This window comes from Macrobrachium rosenbergii, chromosome 59, assembly GCF_040412425.1.
Source record: "Macrobrachium rosenbergii isolate ZJJX-2024 chromosome 59, ASM4041242v1, whole genome shotgun sequence".
Taxonomy (NCBI): domain Eukaryota; kingdom Metazoa; phylum Arthropoda; class Malacostraca; order Decapoda; family Palaemonidae; genus Macrobrachium; species Macrobrachium rosenbergii.
The window spans coordinates 6,021,118-6,045,207 of NC_089799.1; the positions used below are offsets into that span (position 1 = coordinate 6,021,118).

The window sequence follows — 24,090 nt, forward strand, 5'->3', positions numbered from 1 at the left end:
AGTAGAAAGTTCAATAAAATGAATAAAAGATTACCGATATTAGAAAGAACTTTACAAAAAATGACTGTATTATTACTAGAAATTGATACATTAAAACCTGTATACAACAAAATATCTGCAAAATTTAAAAAGAAGTAATTCAAGGAAGAATCATTTCATGGAGGAAATACATATCAGATCTCTCTAATAATACTCCTGTACAAAAATATGGGAAAAATTCAGGAAAATAAATGGTACCCATGTCAAACCACCTAGACATGCCATATTAAAAGATGGGAAAAGAACACTTGATCCAAAAGAAATAAGTAATATAATGGGAGAAAATTTAGCAAATGTAAGTAGTGATAAGAATTTAGATGAACACTTCTGCACAAAAAAAAATAAAATAGAATTAATAACAATAAATTTTGAAACAATTGACGATATATATTATAATAGAAAATTTAGTATGTCAGAGATGGAATATGCTCTCTGGAACAGCAATAAATCTGCTCCTGGAGGTGACAATATTTGTTTTGAGATGATATGCCACTTGGCACCCTTGGCAAAGTCATACTTATTAGAGTTTTATAATCATTTATGGCTTCGAAACTTATTTCCAGATGATTGGCGTAAAGTTATAATAATTCCTATCCCCAAACCTGGAAAGGATCCCAGCAATGTAAATAATTACAGACCAATTTCTTTAACAAGCTGCTTATGCAAATTGTTAGAGAAAATGGTAAATACTCGACTAACATGGCACATTCGAGAAAATAAAATTTTAACTCCCGCTCAGTTTGGGTCTCAGTGTAACAGATCCACATTGGATTCTCTCTGTAACTTAGAAGACCATATACGTAGAGGTTTTGAACGAAAACAAATTACTGTAGCTGTCTTTTTTGACATTGAAAAGGCATACGATACCACATGGAGGTATGCTATATTAAAAACTTTACAAAACAACAACATCCATGGACATTTACCTAGGTTTATACAGAACTTTTTGACAAACCGCAATTTTCAGGTGAGAATTGATGATGATCTGTCTAGAACATTTCCACTTGAAAACGGTGTTCCACAGGAAGCATCCTTAGTGGAACACTGTTTACTTTAGCAATTAATGATATCAGTAAAAATCTACCTATTGGCATTAAAAGTAACCTGTACATGGATGATTTTGCCATGTATTATTCAGCATCCCGAATAAAACATGCAGAACGAATCATTAATAAAAGCATAGTAAAAATAGATGAATAGGCCTCATCTGTAGGCTTTAAATTTTCCATAGATAAAACTCAAGCAATCATGTTTTATAAAAATAAAAAGTGGAAAAAGGTGAAGAAATAGATTTAAAAATCAAAAACCATAGTATACCAATTGGCCAAACAGCAAAATTTTTGGGATTAGTATTTGATACCCACTTGAACTGGAGAGCCCACATTACATATGTAAAATCTAAAAGTAAAAGAGCATTAAATCTAATTAGAAAACTATCGAACACTACTTGGGGAGCTGATAGACATACCCTTACTGTGCTGTATAAGGCAACAGTTCTGTCCATCATTGATTATGGAAGCGAAGTATATGGCTCGGCATCTGACGCAGTTCTGAAAATGTTAGACCCTGTTCACAATGAAGGCCTTAGAATATGCTCAGGAGCCTTTAGATCATCACCAAAATCATCATTACAAGTTGAATGTGGTGAAATGCCTTTGTCTCTCCATAGAGAGCTAGTAACAATGAAAAGTGCTTTAAGAATTCAAACTAGTGATTCTCCAACCAAAAAATTATTTGAATTAAGAGATGTATTTATAAACAACCATCCACCACCTTTCCCAATTAGAGCTAAAAGATTGTTTGAGTCGCTGAATATAAATATACAAGTGCCTGTAATAGTCAAATCACCTCCTCCCTGGACAATGAATAAAACGAGAATTTGCACACACCTCAAGTATTTATCAAAAAGTAACTCATATACAACAGAACACCATAGACAGCATACAATAGAGCATATAAACCGAAAAGGTCCACATTACGCAATATATACAGATGGATCTAAATCAGAACACGGAGTGGGATATGCTGCAGTGTCCCAAGACAAAACTTATCAGTTCTCTCTTCCTAATAATGCTTCTGTATTTACAGCAGAATTGTATGGAATTGCATCAGCTATAAAAATAATTAAAGAATCATCATTCAATAATTTTGTGATTTTCAGTGATTCAAGAAGCGCTATAGAAGCTATTCAAAGTTACAAATCAAATAATAATATAGTACAACAAATTAAATTATATCCCCATAAATTATATAATAATGGAAAAAATGTAGTAATATGTTGGATCCCTGCGCATGTAGGGATCAAAGGAAATGAAGAAGCAGACAAAGCAGCTAAAGCAGCAACTCACATGACAAGATCAAATGTGAATATCCCTGTTACTGATTATGTAACTCACATAAAAATGGGTATCATAAATAAGTGGCAATATATATGGGATGAAGAACCTGAAAGTAATAAACTGAAAGAAATAAAACCTAATGTTAAAAAATGGAGTTCATCATATCAAAGAGAGAGACACGCACAAGTAATTTTAACACGCCTCAGAATAGGCCATACTCGTCTGACACATGGGCACTTAATGAGCAGCCCACATGGCCCGGCTCCCGAGTGCTCAGAATGCAGAGTAATAATAACGGTCAGACATGTGTTATGTGAATGTCCAAAGTATGACCGACAACGAATGTCTACTTTTGGAAATAGGTCAGTGAAAGAAATTTTGTCAGAATCTTTCACATTTTCAATCATTCCAATTATGATGTTCTTGAAGAACTGTAATTTAATTAACAAAATATAAAAATAAGTAAATAATAAAAATATGAAAATCCTTTTAACATTTGAATTTTACAAAAAAGTAGAATTTTTAAAATTTTGTTTAATTTATATTCTGAATTTTAATATACCGTTTTAGTATGTATGTAAGGAAGTCTGAGTAAATGTATTTATTGTATGAGAGCATGTGCCTATGTGCAGTTTTTAATTTCATTTTAATTCATTCATCTTAGTATTGGATGATCTATTGGGTCCTAGCGCTTGACTTCAGGCCTAGACCTGGTATTTTAATCAAATCCTTCAGGCCAGCCCTATGAGAGCTGAAAGTCAGCTCAGTGGTCTGGTTAAACTACTTTAATAATAATAATAACTCTCTATCTCTCTCTCCATATATGTATGTAAATATATATATATATATATATATATATATATATATATATATATATATATATATATATATATATATATACATATATATATAATATATATATATATATATATATATACATATACATATATATATATATATATATATATATATATATATATATATATATATATATATATATATATATATATATATATTTACATACATAGAGAGAGAGAGAGTGTGAGAGAGAGAGAGAGAGAGAGAGAGCACAGGTGTCTTCACTTGAGGGTTTCATTTAGGAAACCTGATATTTATGTATGAAAATCCGGGCGGCCATGTTCTGGCTTTGGAGACAGAACTTCGAGATTTTTCGCATCTCTTAAGTAAATAAAACTATGCTTTAAGTCAATGAAACTATATATACCTTAGATAAATTAAACTATAGCGAGTTTACATTACCGCTTTTATTCAGATAATTCTTCTTGGAATATAATAAGATGATGACTGATTCCTACTAAATACTTCTGAGGCGAAAGTTCAAAGGAGGGATTTTTTGCTAATTTGGTGTGGTGATTGATGTGTCTCGTCAGTGCGTGGATGAACATATATATATATATGAATATATATGATATATATATATGCATATATATATATATATATATATATATATATATATATATATATATATATATATATATATATATATATATATATATATATATATATATATATATATATATATATATATATATATATATATATATATATATATATATATATATATTATATATATATATATATATATATATATATATATATATATATATATATATATATATATATATATATATATATATATATATATATATATTATATTGTCACGTTAAGTGATGGTTTTGCAGGAACTGCTGGTTCCCCCCGCTCGTTCCCTTTTGTGGATTGCTGCCTCCTTACCTTCAAGTTTTTTTGTTTTGATGTTTTCGTGGTGAGCTGCCGTTTTTCTGTCTGCAGTCGGGTCTGGTAGGGCAGCGAAGGTAGCGGCAGTGGCAGCAGCAGCAGGCAGTTTTTGGAGTCGACGTTGGTCGAGTTTTTGAGCAGCAAATTGGAGCACGCCTACGAAGTGGAGCACGTCGTAGAGGTGGAGTGTGACCATGAGTAGTCGTGTGACCACGAGCTGCTCATCTTTGATGACAGCGTGAGGCTGTCCTGGCGTCTCCATCGGGGTTTTCTGGTTGATGGGTTTTGTCCCTGTTGTGCAGCTGAGGGCTGTCTTGGTGCCCCGATGGAGGACGTATGTTTGTTTTTTTTTCTGCCTGCTGTTGTTTATTTTTACCTTTTTATTTTAAAGCTACGTTTTGTTTATAAAGTTAATTGTTTAACTTGATTTTGTTTAGAGCTGCCTTTTGTTTCATTTTGTATTTATGGTTTTTAGAAGAAGAAGAAGAAGAAGAAGATCTTTTACCAGACCTGACTCACTTGTAAATTATTGTAAATAAATTAATTTTGAGCTCATTTTATTGTTTTTGTTGTTTTCCCCTCCTTTGTTTGTTGCATCTGCCGTCAGTCATGACAGCCCCGTCCTGAGTATGTTAAAGAACCTGCATAACGCCCACTGGTCGTTACAATGGCGACCGTGACAGGGCGGCTCTGTTTTGGCTGGCGGGGTTGTTCTGGCATTGGAGGATCAGAAGTGTAAAAAAAAATAATATTTTTTTTTTTTCTTTTAGGTGGGGAGGTGTCACGTTAAGTGATGGTTTTGCGGGAACTGCTGGTTCCCGCTCGTTCCCTTTGTGGATTGCTGCCTCCTTACCTTCAAGTTTTTTTGTTTTGATGTTTTCGTGGTGAGCTGCCGTTTTTCTGTCTGCAGTCGGGTCTGGTAGGGCAGCGAAGGTAGCGGCAGTGGCAGCAGCAGGGCAGTTTTGGAGTCGACGTTGGTCGAGTTTTTGAGCAACAAATTGGAGCACGCCTACTTTCGGTGGAGCACGTCGTAGAGGTGGAGTGTGACCATGAGTAGTCGTGTGACCACGAGCTGCTCATCTTTGATGACAGCGTGAGGCTGTCCTGGCGTCTCCATCGGGGTTTTTCTGGTTGATGGGTTTTGTCCCTGTTGTGCAGCTGAGGGCTGTCTTGGTGCCCCGATGGAGGACGTATGTTTGTTTTTTTTTCTGCCTGCTGTTGTTTATTTTTACCTTTTTATTTTAAAGCTACTTTTTGTTTATAAAGTTAATTGTTTAACTTGATTTTGTTTAGAGCTGCCTTTTGTTTCATTTTTGTATTTATGGTTTTTAGAAGAAGAAGAAGAAGAAGATCTTTTTGCCAGACCTGGCTCACTTGTAAATTATTGTAAATAAATTAATTTTGAGCTCATTTTATTGTTTTTGTTGTTTTCCCCTCCTTTGTTTGTTGCATCTGCCGTCAGTCATGACAGCCCCGTCCTGAGTATGTTAAAGAACCTGCATAACGGCCCACTCGGGTCGTTACAATGGCGACCGTGACAGGGCGGCTCTGTTTTGGCTGGCGGGGTTGTTACGGCATTGGAGGGGATCAGGAGTGTAAAAAAAAAAATAATATTTTTTTTTTTCTTTTAGGTGGGGAGGTGTCACGTTAAGTGATGGTTTTGCGGGAACTGCTGGTTCCCCGCTCGTTCCCTTTTGTGGATTGCTGCCTCCTTACCTTCAAGTTTTTTTTTGTTTTGATGTTTTCGTGGTGAGCTGCCGTTTTTCTGTCTGCAGTCGGGTCTGGTAGGGCAGCGAAGGTAGCGGCAGTGGCAGCAGCAGCAGGCAGTTTTTGGAGTCGACGTTGGTCGAGTTTTTGAGCAGCAAATTGGAGCACGCCTACGAAGTGGAGCACGTCGTAGAGGTGGAGTGTGACCATGAGTAGTCGTGTGACCACGAGCTGCTCATCTTTGATGACAGCGTGAGGCTGTCCTGGCGTCTCCATCGGGGTTTTCTGGTTGATGGGTTTTGTCCCTGTTGTGCAGCTGAGGGCTGTCTTGGTGCCCCGATGGAGGACGTATGTTTGTTTTTTTTTCTGCCTGCTGTTGTTTATTTTTACCTTTTTTTTAAAGCTACTTTTTGTTTATAAAGTTAATTGTTTAACTTGATTTTGTTTAGAGCTGCCTTTTGTTTCATTTTGTATTTATGGTTTTTAGAAGAAGAAGAAGAAGAAGAAGATCTTTTTACCAGACCTGGCTCACTTGTAAATTATTGTAAATAAATTAATTTTGAGCTCATTTTATTGTTTTTGTTGTTTTCCCCTCCTTTGTTTGTTGCATCTGCCGTCAGTCATGACAGCCCCGTCCTGAGTATGTTAAAGAACCTGCATAACGGCCCACTCGGGTCGTTACAATAATGGCGACGTGACAGGGCGGCTCTGTTTTTTGGCTGGCGGGGTTGTTACGGCATTGAGAGGATCAGGAGTGTAAAAAAAAATAATATTTTTTTTTTTCTTTTAGGTGGGGAGGTGTCACGTTAAGTGATGGTTTTGCAGGAACTGCTGGTTCCCCGCTCGTTCCCTTTGTGGATTGCTGCCTCCTTACCTTCAAGTTTTTTTTTTTGATGTTTTCGTGGTGAGCTGCCGTTTTCTGTCTGCAGTCGGGTCTGGTAGGGCAGCGAAGGTAGCGGCAGTGGCAGCAGCAGCAGGCAGTTTTTGGGTCGACGTTGGTCGAGTTTTTGAGCAACAAATTGGAGCACGCCTACGAAGTGGAGCACGTCGTAGAGGTGGAGTGTGACCATGAGTAGTCGTGTGACCACGAGCTGCTCATCTTTGATGACAGCGTGAGGCTGTCCTGGCGTCTCCATCGGGGTTTTCTGGTTGATGGGTTTTTGTCCCTGTTGTGCAGCTGAGGGCTGTCTTGGTGCCCCGATGGAGGACGTATGTTTGTTTTTTTTTCTGCCTGCTGTTGTTTATTTTTACCTTTTTATTTTAAAGCTACTTTTTGTTTATAAAGTTAATTGTTTAACTTGATTTTGTTTAGAGCTGCCTTTTGTTTCATTTTGTATTTATGGTTTTTAGAAGAAGAAGAAGAAGAAGAAGATCTTTTTACCAGACCTGACTCACTTGTAAATTATTGTAAATAAATTAATTTTGAGCTCATTTTATTGTTTTTGTTGTTTTCCCCTCCTTTGTTTGTTGCATCTGCCGTCAGTCATGACAGCCCCGTCCTGAGTATGTTAAAGAACCTGCATAACGGCCCACTCGGGTCGTTACAATTGTCAAGGATATATTCCTCCCTCCTGTAGATGCCCGTGCATCATTAATTTTGAAAGGCACTTTGCTATTCTTTTGACTGTTGGGCCGGGCGACGGACGGAAACAAGCATAGTTTGAACTAGATCAGAGCTGTTAGCACCAGTGTATAGCAGTGTAGGAAGCGCCGTCCATCGCCTGATTCTGGGAAAACAATAGGCCCGCCGCTTTCAACCCCCTTTTCACCCCCATCACGCGATGTGGGAGTATTTAGGTATGGGAAAGTTTAATAGGCATAGTGGGACTAGTTGCCAGGTAGGGCCTTAACCCCTAAGTAATTAATATTTAAGGATGCTTTTCCTCTGCCCTCTTTGCTGGTTGTCTTGATGTACAGTATTTGCAGGGATGTCGGACTAAAGATGAGGCCCCTACAAGACGCCGCTGGCTTTGGAAGACAGACACGTTCTCATCTCAGTACTGGGAGGAAGTTATCGCCCATCTTCTCCGCTTTAGCTGGTTGAAAATATCGTCGACGAATGGCTGAGTCGATTGTTTGGCGCCGCAATTATCAGACAAGGTTCGTACATCGCAAATAGTCAGTAAAGCAGCCCTTTCCCTTCCACTTAAAAACCCCTTAAACTTCCATTTCCTTTAAACTTTAACTCCTTCCTCCACAAAGCAATTTTCCCATGTTAGAGTCCTGCTTCGGCCTCCCATATCTCGCCCATAATGTGCCTTGAATTTCAGTAAATATCCCGTGATAATCATCCTGTTATCCCTTCCCCAGTGCAACTTAAGGGCAATTTAGGCTAAGTAATACAAGTGTTTAAATTTTCTCCTTGTGTGACTGCGAGCAAGTGTTCTTGTGTTATAAGCCCAATCAATTACGATTCCCATACTGTGCTTACGTGGTTTCCTTATAATTATCTGCTGGGCTATGTAGTGGTTAATATTAAACATGTGCAATGTGTAACATTTTATAGGGGGATTCCGTTTCCTTCAGTGTGTGCCGCCGTTTCTAATCCAGAACCTCTCTTACAGGAGAGACCAGCCAATCCGTTGCGCTCTGTGCCCGATAATTCTGACTGCCTTTCCAATCCTGAAAAGATTCCTGGTCGTAGTCCGATTCCTGAAGTCCGTTGCGGCCTCGCCAAATTTTATACGAATTATTTTCCCCATCCTGGAGTTCAATCCTTTGCAGCATACTAAATGAGACAATTTAGTGTAATCGGGGCATGACTAAGCTATTATTATTATAACTAGAATAATTGTATTGTACACTGGCCCCCTTATGACTTAGCTTGCTTGTTGCCAATCACTGCATTATTGTTCTCTGCATATAATTAATGAGTCTGCCCATTGGCTAACATTTTGCATTCTGTTTTGTCTCCTTGCTTATTTGCTAATCTCTGTAAATAAACCCCTTTAAATTGTAAAAGAATTCTAATTCCAAATGGCGACCTTCCTCCTTTAATTGTAAATCCAGGGAAAATCTAAGGTAAGTTTCAAATAACTTTTCCTTTGTTCATAAGCAGGGCACACTTGGTTCCTTTGCAGTCATAAGTTTTAAATTTGTTCAATTCTCTCCCAACCAAGGCGACCAGTTTATGACAATATATTTATTCATATATTTGTATATAATATATATATATATATATATATATATATATATATATATATATATATATATATATATATATATATAATATTGTATTTTGTGGTGCAGAAAAATTTGCCTGTCTCCTAAAGGTAAAAAAAGACCAAACTGGCAAAAATAAAAAAAAAACAAAAGACGGAAAAATTTTTAATAAAACTCCTTAAAAACCTGAAATCACGAATATCACAAGATCTCCCCCGCCCCCGTCCCAATAAAAAGCACCCCAGTGACGTAATTTTCGCCGAGAGTAGCTACACCAACATCTGACATTTGAAACGAACGCCATCACCTCCTGCTGATACATTTTGTCTTTTCCCTGAGGGGCAGCAGAAGCAGAAGCAGTAGCAGATGCAGAATGAGCAGAAGCAGCAGTGGAGGCAGCAGAAGCAGCAGTATCAGAAGCAGAAACAGCAGGAGAGGCAGCAGAAGCAGTTGGAGAGGCACCAGAAGCAGCAGCAGAAGCAGCAGCAGGAGCAGCAGCAGGAGCAGAAGCAGAGGCAGCAGTAGAAGCAGGAGTAGCAGAAGCAGAAGCAAAAGCAGCAGCAGAAGCAGCAGGCGCAATAGAAGCAGAAGCGGAAGAAGAAAGCAAAAAGCAGCAGGAGCAGAACGAGCAGAAGCATCACGAGCAGCAGAAGCAGAAGGAGTAGCAGAAGCATATGCAGAAGAAGAAGCTGAAGCAGAAGCAGCAGGCGCAGTAAAAGCGGAAGCGGAAGCAGAAAGCAAAAAGCAGCAGGAGCAGAACAAGCAGAAGCAGAAGGAGTAGCAGAAGCAGCACCATGTGCAGAAGAACAAGCTGAAGCAGAAGCAGCAGGCGCAGTAAAAGCGGAAGCGGAAGCAGAAAGCAAAAAGCAGCAGGAGCAGAACAAGCAGAAGCAGCAGCATATGCAGAAGAAGAAGCTGAAGCAGAAGCAGCAGGCGCAGTAAAAGCGGAAGCGGAAGCAGAAAGCAAAAAGCAGCAGGAACAGAACAAGCAGAAGCAGAAGGAGTAGCAGAAGCAGAAGCAGCAGCAGATGCAGAAGAAGAAACTGAAGCAGAAGCAGCCGGCGCAATAGAAGCAGAAGCGGAAGCAGAGGCAAAAAGCGGCAGGAGCAGAACGAGCAGAAGCAGAGGCAGAAGCAGAAGGAATGGCAGAAGCAGCAGATGCAGAAGAAGAAGCTGAAAGAGAAGCAGCAGGCGCAGTAGAAGAGGAAGCAGAAGAATAAAGCAGCAGGAGCAGAACAAGAACAAGCAGCACGAGCAGCAGAAAAAGAAGCAGATGCAAAAGCAACAGTAGCAGAAGCAAGAGAAGCAGAAGCAGAAACAGCAGAACCTCGTGGTTAATGACTGGTGGAATATCTCGGATGTATTTGGGTTTTGTGCCTCTGACATTATTTTACACAAGTCCTAGCTGGAAAACGCCTTTAACCCGAAGGCACGCGTGTTTCTTCTCCTGAGAGAAAATCTCTCTCTCTCTCTCTCTCTCTCTCTCTCTCTCTCTCTCTCTCTCTCTCTCTCTCTTACTTACTTATCAAGAATTAACAAAAATCTTAGTTTCGAGAGTCAATTTCTATTACATTCTCTCTGAAGAACTTACAAATTCCTTTTTTTATAGGCATTCTTGATAAATGTTATTGGCAGTTTATGCTTTTACATAACATTGCTTAGAAAAGAGTATGAAAATCCTTATTTGAAATCATTTAATTCAGTTTATCTATAAATCTTTTCTTGAAAATTATGTCAGTGACTGAAACACCAAATTCTTAATTTGGCGAACAGCTGAAAATGAAAATTATTATTTTTGTTTATCTATTCTTGATAAATGTTGGAAATGAGCAGGAAAATCCTCGTTTGAAATAATTTCATTCTTTTCTTGAAACAGATATCAATTAGTGACCAAAAGGCACCTTCTTATTTTTGGATAAAGGCTCAGTTATTATTATTATTATTATTATTATTATTATTATTATTATTATTATTATTATTATTATTATTATTATTATTATTCGCAAAGATTCATAATTTCGTGAAAAACAGTCTGTGTAATAAAAATCCGCAATTATATAGTTAATATATGCTATAAAATTGTGGATTTTTATTACGCATTACTATTATTATTTTATTATTATTCTATTATTATTCAGAAGATGAACTCTATTTATATGGAACAAGCCCACCACAAGGGCCATTCACATGAAATTCCAGCTTCCAAAGAATATTAAGGTGTTCATTAGAAGGAAGTAAGAGGTGGTAAAGGGAAATGCAGAAAGAAGAGAACTCATTTATTAAAAAAGAAAAACTAAACTAATAAACCAATAAACAGATAAAAATGTATTAAAATGCAAGGAGAAGATTATCAGGGCAGCAATGCATTGCATCTTCTCTTGAACTTATTAGAAATAATCCCGCTAATGGAGACAAATCTGTCCTTTGCTCTCATTCATAACCCATCGAGATCAAAGGACGATACCGCCGTGAAAAGCAACGACCTAGAAGCAATGACGTAATTGCTGTTCTCTCTCTCTCTCTCTCGTTAGGTCCCCAATCAGCACTCGTCCCGAGCCGATGAAAGCACTAGGAAGAAGAAGGAGAGGAAGAAGAACGCGTGGCTTCGTCGTCTCTTAGAGAAATGCCCGAAGTAATGATGATCTCTGCCTATGCATATGGATTTCTTGGCTCCGAAGCACTCAGTCGAAGTCAAGCCTCAGCGAGGAATCGGAGCGGAATACTCGGTGGAATTCTCAATGGAGCCTCGTGGAATCTTGTGGAACCGCTTACCGAAGCTTCCAAGTTAGTCCTTATTTCCGTCATTATTATTAATTATTATTATTATTATTATTATTATTATTATTATTATTATTATTCGGAAGGTGAACACTACTCATGTGGAACAAGCGCACCATAGGGGCCATTGACGTGAAATCCAATTATTATTATTATTATTATTCAGAAGATGGACCATATTCATGTGCCAAGCACTGGGACCTATGAGGTCATTCAGCTCTTAAACGGAAATTGACAGTAAAAGGTTTGAAGGGTGTAACAGGATGAAAACCTCGCAGTTGCACTATGAATCAGTTGTTAGGAGAGGGTGGAAAGTAAGATGGAAGAAAGAGAATATGAAACGAGGTACAGTAAAAGGAACGAAAGGGATTGCAGCTAGGGGCCGAAGGCACGCTGCAAAGAACCTTAAGTAATGCCTACAGTGCACCGCACGAGGTGCACTGACGGCACTACCCCCTCCACGGAGATTTGCAATTTATGTAAAACTGACAAAGCCTTAGGGGAAGGCTTTTCTCTCTATTACCCGACGTCTCTTTTAGACCAAGCAAGCCAAAATAACATCCCAAGAAAGCAGAAAGGAATTCCATTTGTTACCCTGTGATTAGAATCTGCTTGTTTTCGAAACTGTCTTCAGAAATGACATTTCTTTGGTTGTCAACAGTCACGCTGATTTTTGCGCGCGCGTGTTTTTTTTTTATTAGGGTGGTGGTCATGCTTTCAACACGGCGTTTAAACAGTCGCGCATTGCACGAATCTAAATAGTTAGGGCATAGACTGAATATCACGGAATCTGTTTATTCGTGGTTCTTTTTATTAAAAGGGTCTCGTCCCGGCATGCAAATCGTAACAATGCTCCGTTGTCCAGTTCGTTTTAGTCGCATGTTTTGGGAGCGGGCTCACATATGCACACAAACACACAAATACACAAACACACACGCATACGTACACATACACAGAGTTGTTTTTGCAACGTTACAAAAAGAACAGTTACAGTGAATCACCTCGTATCATTCTCCTAAGATTCTCCAAATAATGGAATATTCTTGTTCTGCATTTTGCGAAAGTCGAATCTTACTTCCTAATGAGCACCGCATTCTTTGCAAGCTGGAATTTTAAGTCAGTTGTCCCTTTTGTGGCCTTGTTCCATATGAATAGGGTTCATCTTCTGAATAATAATAATAATAATAATAATAATAATAATAATAATAATAATAATAATAATAATAATAATAATATATTCTTTGGAAACTGGAATTTCAAGTCGATGGCCCCTGAGGGTTTGTTCCATATGAATAGTGTTCATCTTCTGAATAATATAATAATAATAATAATAATAATAATAATAATAATAATAATAATAATAACATATTCTTTGGAAACTGGAATCTCAAGTCGATGACCCCTGAGGGCTCTTTCCATATGAATAGTGTCTATCTTCTGAATAATAATAATAATAATAATAATAATAATAATAATAATAATAATAATAATAATAATAATAATAATAATAATAATAATGCACAATACTGAAGGAACCACAAATTCATTTTACTGTTTTTTGTGACAAATAACTTCACGTTCATGCTGATAAAAGCGATTTTGAATATCCTCAAAATCTATCAACTACAAAATCTATGGCAACTGAATCCTGTCTCTCAATGAGTTTTGGCGCACATGCGCAGTTTCAGAATAGTGTAACGACAGATACCACTAGTGTCAGTTTGTTAAGAGGATATTTTTCCCACGCAATTGCTTATTGACGCATACAGAGATTACATTACTAATGGCGATAATTTGAAAAATATTTTCAATAGTCACTCTTGGTCCTATTCATTGCATTGTTATGATGTAGGTATATATATATATATAGCATAATATATGTATATATACATATATATAATATATAATACATACATATATATGTATTATGTATACAGATAGATAGATAAATAGATAGACAGAAAAATTATTAGATAATACATCACTATTTGATACAGCAGGCCAACTCCAAAGACAATATATATAATAATATACAATTACATCGCGAAAACTACGATTCCCTCTCTCGCCAAAGTACAAACTTATCCTCCCGGCGGGCAAGAGCTCCGACTTCATAAACAATCAAAAACCAATATAACAGAGCCGTCTACGCGAAGGATATTAGATCTGGCGCGCAAAAAATCGGCCGAAGTGGCTGATGTACGATGTAATCCAGACTCGTTTAATATCGACCTGAGTGGCCGCTTACAGTAGACGCCGGGTAAAAGAAACCTGCCAATAATGTTACCGGTGTAGGAGAGTCGACAGGGAGAGAGAGAGAGAGAGAGAGAGAGAGAGAGAGAGAGAGAGAGATAAATTAACAGGCAGCTTGCGAAACTGTTATTGGTTCATATTACAATGTTACGACACGATTGCTTAATGCAATTGTGTCTGTACAGACAGGCGTTTTCTGTTGAGATTCCAAGCGGTTTTATCATTATTTACCTAAAGTGCTATTTCTTTCTTTGCTGAGGAAAATGTGCAAATATAATCTTTCTCCTTCTCTGTCTCTCTTTCATACACACACACACGCACACACACACACACACAAAACTTTACCTATTGTAATATTCAAATAAAACAAGTTAAAAATGCGCCGAAGAAACTTCGGCGCAATCGAGTTTTCTGTACAGCCGCTACAGCGTATAATCAAGGCCACCGAAAATAGATCTATCTTTCGGTGGTCTCCGTATAATGCTGTATGAGCCGCGGCTCATGAAACTTTAACCACGGTTCCGTGGTGGCCTGGCCTATATCGTTGCCAGGCGCACGATTATGGCTAACTTTAACCTTAAATAAAATAAAATCTATTGAGGCTAGAGGGCTGCAATTTGGTACGTTTGATGATTGGAGGGTGGATGATTGCATATCAATTTGCAGCCCTCTACCCTCAGTAGTTTTAAAGATCTGAGGGCGGACAGTAAAAAGTGCGGACGGACAGACAACGCCGGCACAATAACACACAATAACACGCTGGCCCTTCGTTCACTTTATAATTACACGCACAGAAATTGATAAGTCTATTTTGACATTCGGTACGCTAGATCCATTGCCCGATCAGTGTTGTTTGAGAGAATGAATGATCCTAGGTTAAAAGTTTTCACAAATGAATGTTTTCATCTTCCAAAAATATAAAGTCGCAAATCCTTATTGCGAATGAGGCATTATATAGGTTTTAGAAATTTAACAGAAATAATTTCAGCTGCCAAAAATATCTAAATCTTGGAGAAGTTTGTAATGCCAATTTATATATATATATATACTATATATATATATATATATATATATATATATATATATATATATATATATATATATATATATATATATATATATATATATATATATATATATATATGTAGATATATATGTATATGTATATATGTGTGTGTATGTATATATATGTATTTATATATACATTTATATTTACATACAAATATATTATACATATTTATATATACTGTGTACATATATAATTTTATATAAATAATATATATATATATATATATATATATATATATATATATATATATATATATATATATATATATATTATACATATTTATATATATACATATAATTTTATATAAATATATATATATATATATATATATATATATATATATATATATATATACATATATATATATTGTCAGGTTCGGCCATTTCTCTGTTGGAACGATCTTGCTGAGGTAGTTTCCTTGTTTCTCCTGCTCTCCAGTGTTTTCGTCAGGTTGGCGAGTTTTCGTCTGTCATGGTGTGAGTGACAGCAGCAATCAGGTTTTGGGTGGCAGACAGATCGGTTCTTGGCGACACTCAGCCAAGAAGGCAACAGCAGCATGTTTTGATAGAGCAGCGGGAAGTCACTTTGTTTGGTAGCAGGGGTTATGGACCTGTTTACTTCAGCGGGAGGATGAGGTCCTCTACATGTGTGATTTGACTTCTGGAGTAGCAGCGAGAGGATATTGTGACAGTAAAAGACTGTCTCGACGAGTTGGCGAGTTTATCTGTGTTGAGGATGCGTTCCTGTTTTGACAGCTAATTGCTGTGTTCGATGAATCACCAATTACGTCTTATGTTTATCCTGGTTGGCGGTAAAAGACTGCCTCGACAATTCTTTGGAATTTGTTTTTGTTTTATGCTGCTTTGGTGATATGTCACCGTTATTGTTTGCTGCCTATCTTTGAGTTTATTTCATTGAACATGTTATGATTATTCATTAATATTTAATATTGTAGAGCAAGTGTATGACTCTGGAAATTTGCTATTTACATTTATTTTGAATTTGATGTTCTTTGATTTTTATGGCTGCTGTTAAGCATTTATTTGCATTTATAAATGTTTATTAATGTTCTCTGACTACTGTAAATTATTTAATGGTCATTTGTTTGTGTTTAAATGTTATTTATGTTAATGATCATTTATTGTCTTTTTGCCACCTAAAACCTGTACTCAGTTGTATTGTAAATTTTTATGTAGTAAATTAGACTTGGGGTATTTTAGGCATTTATTTTGCACCCTCCTCTGGCTTGTCCCCAGTCCCTCCAGCCATTCCAGTACCATATGAGTAATTTTGTTTAATGGAACCTGAAGAACCAAAAGTGGTTCATAACAATATATATATATATATATATATATATATATATATATATATATATATATATATATTAACTTTATCACATACACAATTGTTCTGTGCATTAGTAGAATTACTAAAAGGAATTACTAAAAGGACGTGATAATGTGGACTGTTTGTCCAAGAAAGCTTGTAACTTTTCTGAATAAATACTCCATTAGATACCATCCAGTCTGAATGAGGTCCTTTTAGTAATACTGTATATATATATATATATATATATATATATATATATATATATATATATATATATATATATATATATACAACAATACAATGACACTGTAATTTCATGTACGTATAATCATCATTATAGTGATCATCATCATCATCATAATCATCATCATCATCATCACCATAGCCTCCAAAGCCGAGGCAAAGCAAAGGGCCTCAAATAATCTCGAATATTTTTAATCAATAAGCACCAACATTGAATCATTTGGACGAACCTACATCATGCAAAATTGATCAACGAAGCTCCGATCAGCCGAATTCCTTCCACGCATAATCACGGCCTAACTCCATGGATTTCCAGACAATGACACCATTGCCATTTCATAAAACATAAAATACGAATGAATACGTTTTACATGAGCCATTGGGTCACTGAATAAACTGACCTCAATGTCGCTTTTGAAGCGAGGTCATTGAGGGATGATTGGCGGGGGAAAATATGAAATATTTTTTTTTAATGTAATTTTATTCTGATTTATGATCGTATACAGGCAAAACCTATTGGAATTTTGAGTCGTGGGACCGAGTGTCATCATTCTACGGCTTGTCTTGTGGACTTGGTGAACTTTGACCTTGTTTCCCGTAGAATTTCATGTCGAAGGTAGTCTTAGATTTTATGGAAAGCCTAACTACATTGATTTGTTGCTTATTTACTTCATTCTACGCAGTACTTGATGAAGAAGCTTCATTTTTTTGTATATCTTTTTGTTTCATTGCCGCCTTTTTTTTCATGAAAATAAAGAAAATACACAAGCGTTCATTTTTTGGTCTAATACAGGCACAAAAAGTTCTCACGAAAAACTGAAGAAAGAATTTCAACCTTCTTCTTCTTCTTCTCCTCCTTATCCTCCCCCTCCTTCTTTTTCTTTTCTTCTTATCTTCTTTCTCCTCCTCCTCCTCCTCCTCCTCCTCCTCCTTCTTCCTCGTTTTCTTCTTCTTCTTCCACCTGCTCCTCTTCTTCTTCTTCTTCTTCTTCTTCTTCTTCTTCTTTTTCTTCCACCTGCTCCTCCTGTTCTTCTTCCTCTTCTTGTTCTTTTTCTTCTTCCACCTCCTTCTCCTTCTTCCTCTTCTTCTTCTTCCACCTTCTCCTCCTGTTCTTCTTCTTCCTCCTCCTCCTCCTCCTCCTCTTCTTCTTCTTCTTCTTCTTCTTCTCCTTCCGCGAGGTAAGAGCTGACACCCAATGTAACTAGTCGAAAGTATCCCGGAATATAAACAGGTTATAAATCTGCCGTTTGAAGTGCAGATCAAAAGGCGTTTCCAGGAGCTTTCCAGGACTGTGTCTGCTTCTGACGGCTTCGGAAACGCGCTCAAAAAGAGATCTATGAATCTCGCGACGGTAAGAAGAAGGATTACACGTAAAAATGAAACGTTTGAGTGAGAGAGAGAGAGAGAGAGAGAGAGAGAGAGAGAGAGAGCAGTGAAAAAATTATATAGTTGGTTATTGATAATGTTAAAATGCTATAATGAAACGTTTGAGAGAGAGAGAGAGAGAGAGAGAGAGAGAGAGAGCAGTGAAAAAATTATATAGTTGGTTATTGATAATGTTAAAATGTTATAATGATATGTTTGAGAGAGAGAGAGAGAGAGAGAGAGAGAGAGAGAGAGAGAGAGAGAACTCTCCAGATCTCACGCACAACGGATTCATAGCTAGATTACGAGAAAAAAAATTAAAAATTTTTTGGTGGTAGATTATAAACAGTTACGTCGATTATTTATAATGCTAAGATGTTTTATAAAACCTCAAATTCAGATAATTATTTTTAGATATACACCAAGAAAGATTTCCTTCCCTTGGCGCAAAATATACTATATACCGATAAAAGCAATTATAGTAAAAATCTAACTAAGAAATAACAAGTAATGCTCATACCTTTAATAAAGTTAAGAAAACCGAATGTAACGCAGTTAATAAAGTTAAGAAAACTGAATATAACAGAAAAATTGTACCAAGAGAATGCTGTCAATGACAGTACCACCAAACACCTCAATTTTAAGGCACCTGTTTCCAGAGGCAGGCGGAGGCCGCCACCTCCACACGAAGTTCTGGAAAACTAAAGTTGAAAAGCTGGAATCTCTTGGCAAGCCAAGGGTCGTGATTTATAAAGCGCACTGGAAGAAGGGAAACAATACTATTATTAAGTCATACTTCTCCTGAAGGTGAGGAATTGTTTGAATTTCCTGAAAATTGGTTTAAGATTTTAGTTAATGTTTTTGATCAGAGTAATAATTATGATTACAAATTGATGCTCAGATGAAGCGGCTATTTAAAGAGGTTGGATCCTTGACCCTTCCTATCCTGCTAGTGCCTCTTACCCACACCCCCTCCAAAAACCCTAGTCTCTCACCCCACCCCCACCCCCCACCAAGGGGTCATCTCAACCAGACCCGACAGGCAACCTACAACCACATTGACGAGTTCTTTTTTTTTCGTGTTAGTAACGAGCAGTGGTATTTATAAGAGTAATTTATTTGGGGCCACTTTGCTGATATATTGTTTCAACCACAACCCCGCCCCCCCAACATTGAACAGGGAAATGCAGGAGGTATGATGGAGCGTATATTGGAGTTTTATCGTTCAGTTCCCAATTTTTCTCTCTCTCTCCTCCATTCTATCTCTCTCTCTCTCTCTCTTCCTTCCCCAGTCCTTCTCTCTCTCTCTCTCTTCCTTCCCCAGTCCTTCTCTCTCTCTCTCTCTCTTCTTTCCCCAGTCCTTCTCTCTCTCTCTCTCTCTTCCTTCCCCCAGTCACTCTCTCTCTCTCTCTCTCCCTTCCCCCATCCTTCTCTCTCTCTCTCTCTCATCATCACCCCGCTCTCTCTCTTTCTCTCTCTATCTCTCTCTCTCTCTCTCTCTCTCTCTCTCTCTCTCTCTCTCCATATATCGCCGGATTTCGAGATCTGCGCCCCTATAAAAATCAAATAAATTAGGGCGCATGCAATAAATGCCACTTTCGTCTTAATCGTTATGGTCGATATTCCCCCGAACGTATGACGGCATATTGGTTTTAGTTTTGGGTAAAGCTGAGGGCGGGTCAGCCTGCCACCCAGGTTCCTTCCTCACCTTTCGACCTATGCCAGTGTTCGCTGTGGGACTTCTCTTTTTTTCTTTTTTTTCCAGGGTGGGGGTGGGGGGTAAGTACACCCAAGTTGCCTGCGTGCTTCTGTTCCTGTATACTATCTCTCTCTCTCTGTATCTCTCTCTCTCTTACTCCTACTCTCTGTCTGTATGTCTATCTATTTCTATCTTCTCTTTCTCTTTCTCTCTCTCCCTCATCCTTCTCTCTCTCTGTATGCTTATCTATCTCTATCCTTCTCTTTCTCTTTCTCTCTCTCCGTCATCCTTCTCTCTCTCTCTCTCTTACTCCTACTCTCTCTCTCTCTCTCTCTCTCTCTCTCTCTCTCTCTCTCTCTCTCTCTCTCTCTGCGTACGGTATACTGGGGCCCTAAACATTTCTTATTAATTCTGTAATCAAAACTATAATCAGCTTCAAACTTCTTCTCCCTTTGTATTATTCCCCATTCTTAACACCCTCTTCTGGCCCAGGGCCGGAGCAAACAAGACGAAGATGAAACAAGGAAGTTTGGCTATAGAAGAAGAAGAAGAAGAAGAAGAAGAAGAAGAAGAAGAAGAAGAAGAAGAAGAAGAAGAAAAGAGAGAGAGAGAGAGAGAGAGAGAGAGAGAGAGAGAGAGAGAGAGAGAGAGAGAGAGAATGTTAAACCGTGCAATCTTCAGAGAAGTACAGATTTCCCCTAAGGTAAATAACTCAGAAGTCACTTAGCCTGAATTCCTTTAGGTGAATAGGAAATTCTGGCAAGTTCATGGCATAATGCAATATATATATATATATATATATATATATATATATATATATATATATATATATATATATATATATATATATATATATATATATATAAATATATATATATATATATATATATATATATATATATATATATATATATATATATATATATATATATATATATATATATATATATATATATATATATATATATATATATATATATATATATATATATATATATATGTATATATATATATATATATATATATATATATATATATATATATATATATACTTATATATAAAATACAAGGTTCTTACTGAAATTCCCCACTCACATCAAAGTCCTCCCATAAATCTCTCTCTCTCTCTGAATACAACACCATTATACAAAATACTACAATAACTCCTCGCGAGATGGAGGAAAATTCTCTTCATAACTCGCGCTTTCCCCAGCGAACTTATTGCCTCTTTCTAGCAGAGTGACAAAGCGAAGGCCAAGGAGAGGAACTTTTGCCATTAGTCTCCTCCCATCGTCTGTCACTTAAAACCTCCTCATTCCTGTGAAATATGGTTCATCAAATTAATGTTTGTTTTAGGGAGGTAAATAAAGTTGTCCACTTTATTACGTGTGAAAGTGGTACTATGTCATTGTGTTTACCGATATCGGTATTTGTAGACGGATGAATATGTCATTGTTTTTGTTGATATATTTGCCTGTCCATCAAATGAAGAAAATGCTACCCGCTTGTGACGTCATCTTTAATATATTTACCTGCGGTTCTTCTGCCAATCAGCAAAAGGAAGTTAAAAGTCTTCAAAGCAGGTATATGGATGAACATGTCACTGCGTTTGCTTTTATCAGTATACGGATGAATATGTCATTGTGTTTGCTGATATCAGTATCTGTATACGGATGAATATGTCATAGTTTTTGATGATGTTAATGCATTTATCTGGACGGTGCTGATATCAATATCTGTATATAGATGAATATGTCATCGTTTTTGTTGATATTAATGCATGTATCTGGAAGAATATGTCGTTGTATTTGCTGATATCAGTATCCGTATACGGATGAATATGTCACTGTGTATGCTGATATCAGCATCTGTAGACGGATGAATATGTCGTTTTGTTTGCTGATATCAGTATCCGTATACGGATGAATATGTCACTGTGTATGCTGATATCAGCATCTGTAGACGGATGAATATGTCGTTTTGTTTGCTGATATCAGTATACGGATGAATATGTCAGCATGTTCGCTGATATCAGTACACGGATGAATATATTACGGTATTTGGTGGCATCAGCATACAGAATAAAATGCCACCGTTTGCTAATCTTAACATAACTTAACTAAAACTCAGGTTTTAGTTTTCTGTAAAAGAAAATTATTGTGCCGGCTTTGTCTGTCCGTCCGCACATTTTCTGTTCGCCCTCAGATCTTAAAAACTACTGAGGCTAGAGGGCTGCAAATTGGTATGTTGATCATCCACCCTCCAATCATCAAACATACTAAATTGCAGCCCTCTAGCCTCAGTATTTATTATTTTATTTAAGGTTAAAGTTATCCATACTCGTACTTATGGCAACGATATAGGACACGCAACCACCGGGCCGTGGTTAAAGATTCACAGGCCGCACTATATTCGGTGAACTTGATTATGCGCTGTACAGAGAACTCGAAGAAACTTTCTTACCGTGAACTGGTTCCTCAAACTGGAACAAGAAGACACAGAAACAAAAATGCTTTACAACATCTAACCATTAACCATTATTTCAAGGTCAGCAGACCTTGAAATAATCCCAGAGTTAACCTCTTCTTTCAACTGTTTCCCCTTCTACCTTTCCAGCAAAAGGATTTTCTTCCTTCTGCCTCTGCATTCACTTTTGTTCTAAGATTCCCCCCCCCCCTTCCCCACCCTTTCTCTACCCCCTCCCCATCAACATCCCCTCTTTTAAAGGGACCGGCCTATTGCTTCCTAAAGGTTAGGTGAACAAAAACGCTGGGCTGAGGTATGCGACCCGTGGAACAGGTGTTCGCCTTTGAAGACTTTTAAATTCCTTTCTGCTGATTGGTCGAAGAATCGCAGTTAAATATATTACAGATGACGTCATAAGCGGGTAGCATTTTCTTTATTTGATGGACAGGTAAATATATTTTAGGTGGCGTCATAAGCGGGTAATAATTTTTTTTTTTTTTTGTTTGATGGGCAAAATCATTTTCTAAAATGTAAAGACTGTAAGGAAAGAAATAAATATCTTGATCATGAAAAAATTTATTTCGTTTGTGAAGGAATTTATCTAAGGTCGCTTGGGCTATAAAACTATAAAAGTTTCCAAAGGAATTCGAAATTTATTTCTAAATAAGAACACGAAAGGATGTCGAAATAGCAAAGAATTCGTTAAGTATTAAAACAACGATAAACATTTAATACATGTAACTGTATAACAGGATGTATATATATATATATATATATATATATATATATATATATATATATATATATATATATATATATATATATATATATATATATATACAGTATATATACACTCATTGATAACGCGGCTACTGGGAAATCTTAGCTTGATAATGAATAATATTGCCAAGGCTAAGTAGAACATTTTATTTGTAAGCTTTCGAGGAATATAACCTCACATCATCAGGCTGAAATTGCTGACAAAACCTAAAAATCGCTGAAAACACAGTAAAATGAACTGTTCCATTAAAACTTAACAAAATGGGTAAACCAAAGGAAAAGATACAAAAACTGAGAATACAAATAGACTCTAAAATGAAAATAGCCGATAAACATAAGGAGAATAGAAAGTACAAACAAAAAATAAGAACAAACAAATGCGCCGAAGTTTCTTCGGTTCAATCAAGTTTTCTGTACAGCCGCTACTGCGTAATGTCAAGGCCACCGAAAGTAGATCTATCTTTCGGTGGTCTCGCAATAATGCTGTATGAGCCGCGGCCCATGAAACTTTAACCACTGCCCGGTGGTGGCCTATCCTATATCGTTGCCAGACGCACGATTATAGCTAACTTTAACCTTAAATAAAAAAATAAAAGCTACTGACGCTAGAGGGCTCTAATTTGGTATGTTTGATGATTGGAGGGTGAACGATCCACTTACCAATCTGTAGAACTAGCCTCGGTAGTTTTTAAGATCTGATGGCGGACAGAAAAAGCGCGGACAGAAAAAAGTGCGGACAGAAAAAAGCGGACGGACAGACAAAGCCGGCACAATAGTTTTCTTTTACAGAAAACGAAAAAGGAGAGACAATGCAAAAATAAAACTAGCAAATTCAAAGTAAAATGGTTGTTGACTTCTTAAGTACTTTCTAAAAAAAACAAATGATATGATTGCTAATTTCGAATTGTAGTTCAGTTCCGGTTTACAACTTCTTGATGAACAACGATTCTGAAATTAGGAGTTACTGTCTATTCGAACAAAAGGACAGTACTTCAAAATCCAAGTCAGTGATCGGACGGTCTAGTGCCGTGGTTCTCAAATTTTATGGCATCGTTACCCCCGGGGGCAGTGGTGTGATAGATCACCATTAACCCCCCTACCCC

The 24,090-nt window shown here is 37.0% G+C and overlaps 1 protein-coding gene across 1 annotated transcript; it reads left to right on the forward strand.

Annotated features, from left to right (window-relative positions):
- The first annotated feature begins 9,371 nt into the window (after positions 1-9,371).
- Positions 9,372-9,947, forward strand: LOC136837430 (tol-Pal system protein TolA-like). Its single transcript, XM_067102209.1, has 2 exons — positions 9,372-9,526; positions 9,740-9,947. The coding sequence occupies exons 1-2, from the start codon at positions 9,372-9,374 to the stop codon at positions 9,945-9,947; spliced, it is 363 nt and encodes a 120-aa protein (XP_066958310.1).
- The last annotated feature ends 14,143 nt before the right edge of the window (positions 9,948-24,090 follow it).

Excerpts from the sequence above, each read along its gene's own strand:
- LOC136837430 (XM_067102209.1), top strand. The coding sequence starts at position 9,372 with ATGCAGAATGAGCAGAAGCAGCAGTGGAGGCAGCAGAAGCAGCAGTAT. Across the intron at positions 9,527-9,739 it reads GAGCAGAAGCAGAGGCAGCA|AAAGCAAAAAGCAGCAGGAG; the intron begins GTAGAAGCAGGA and ends AAGCGGAAGCAG.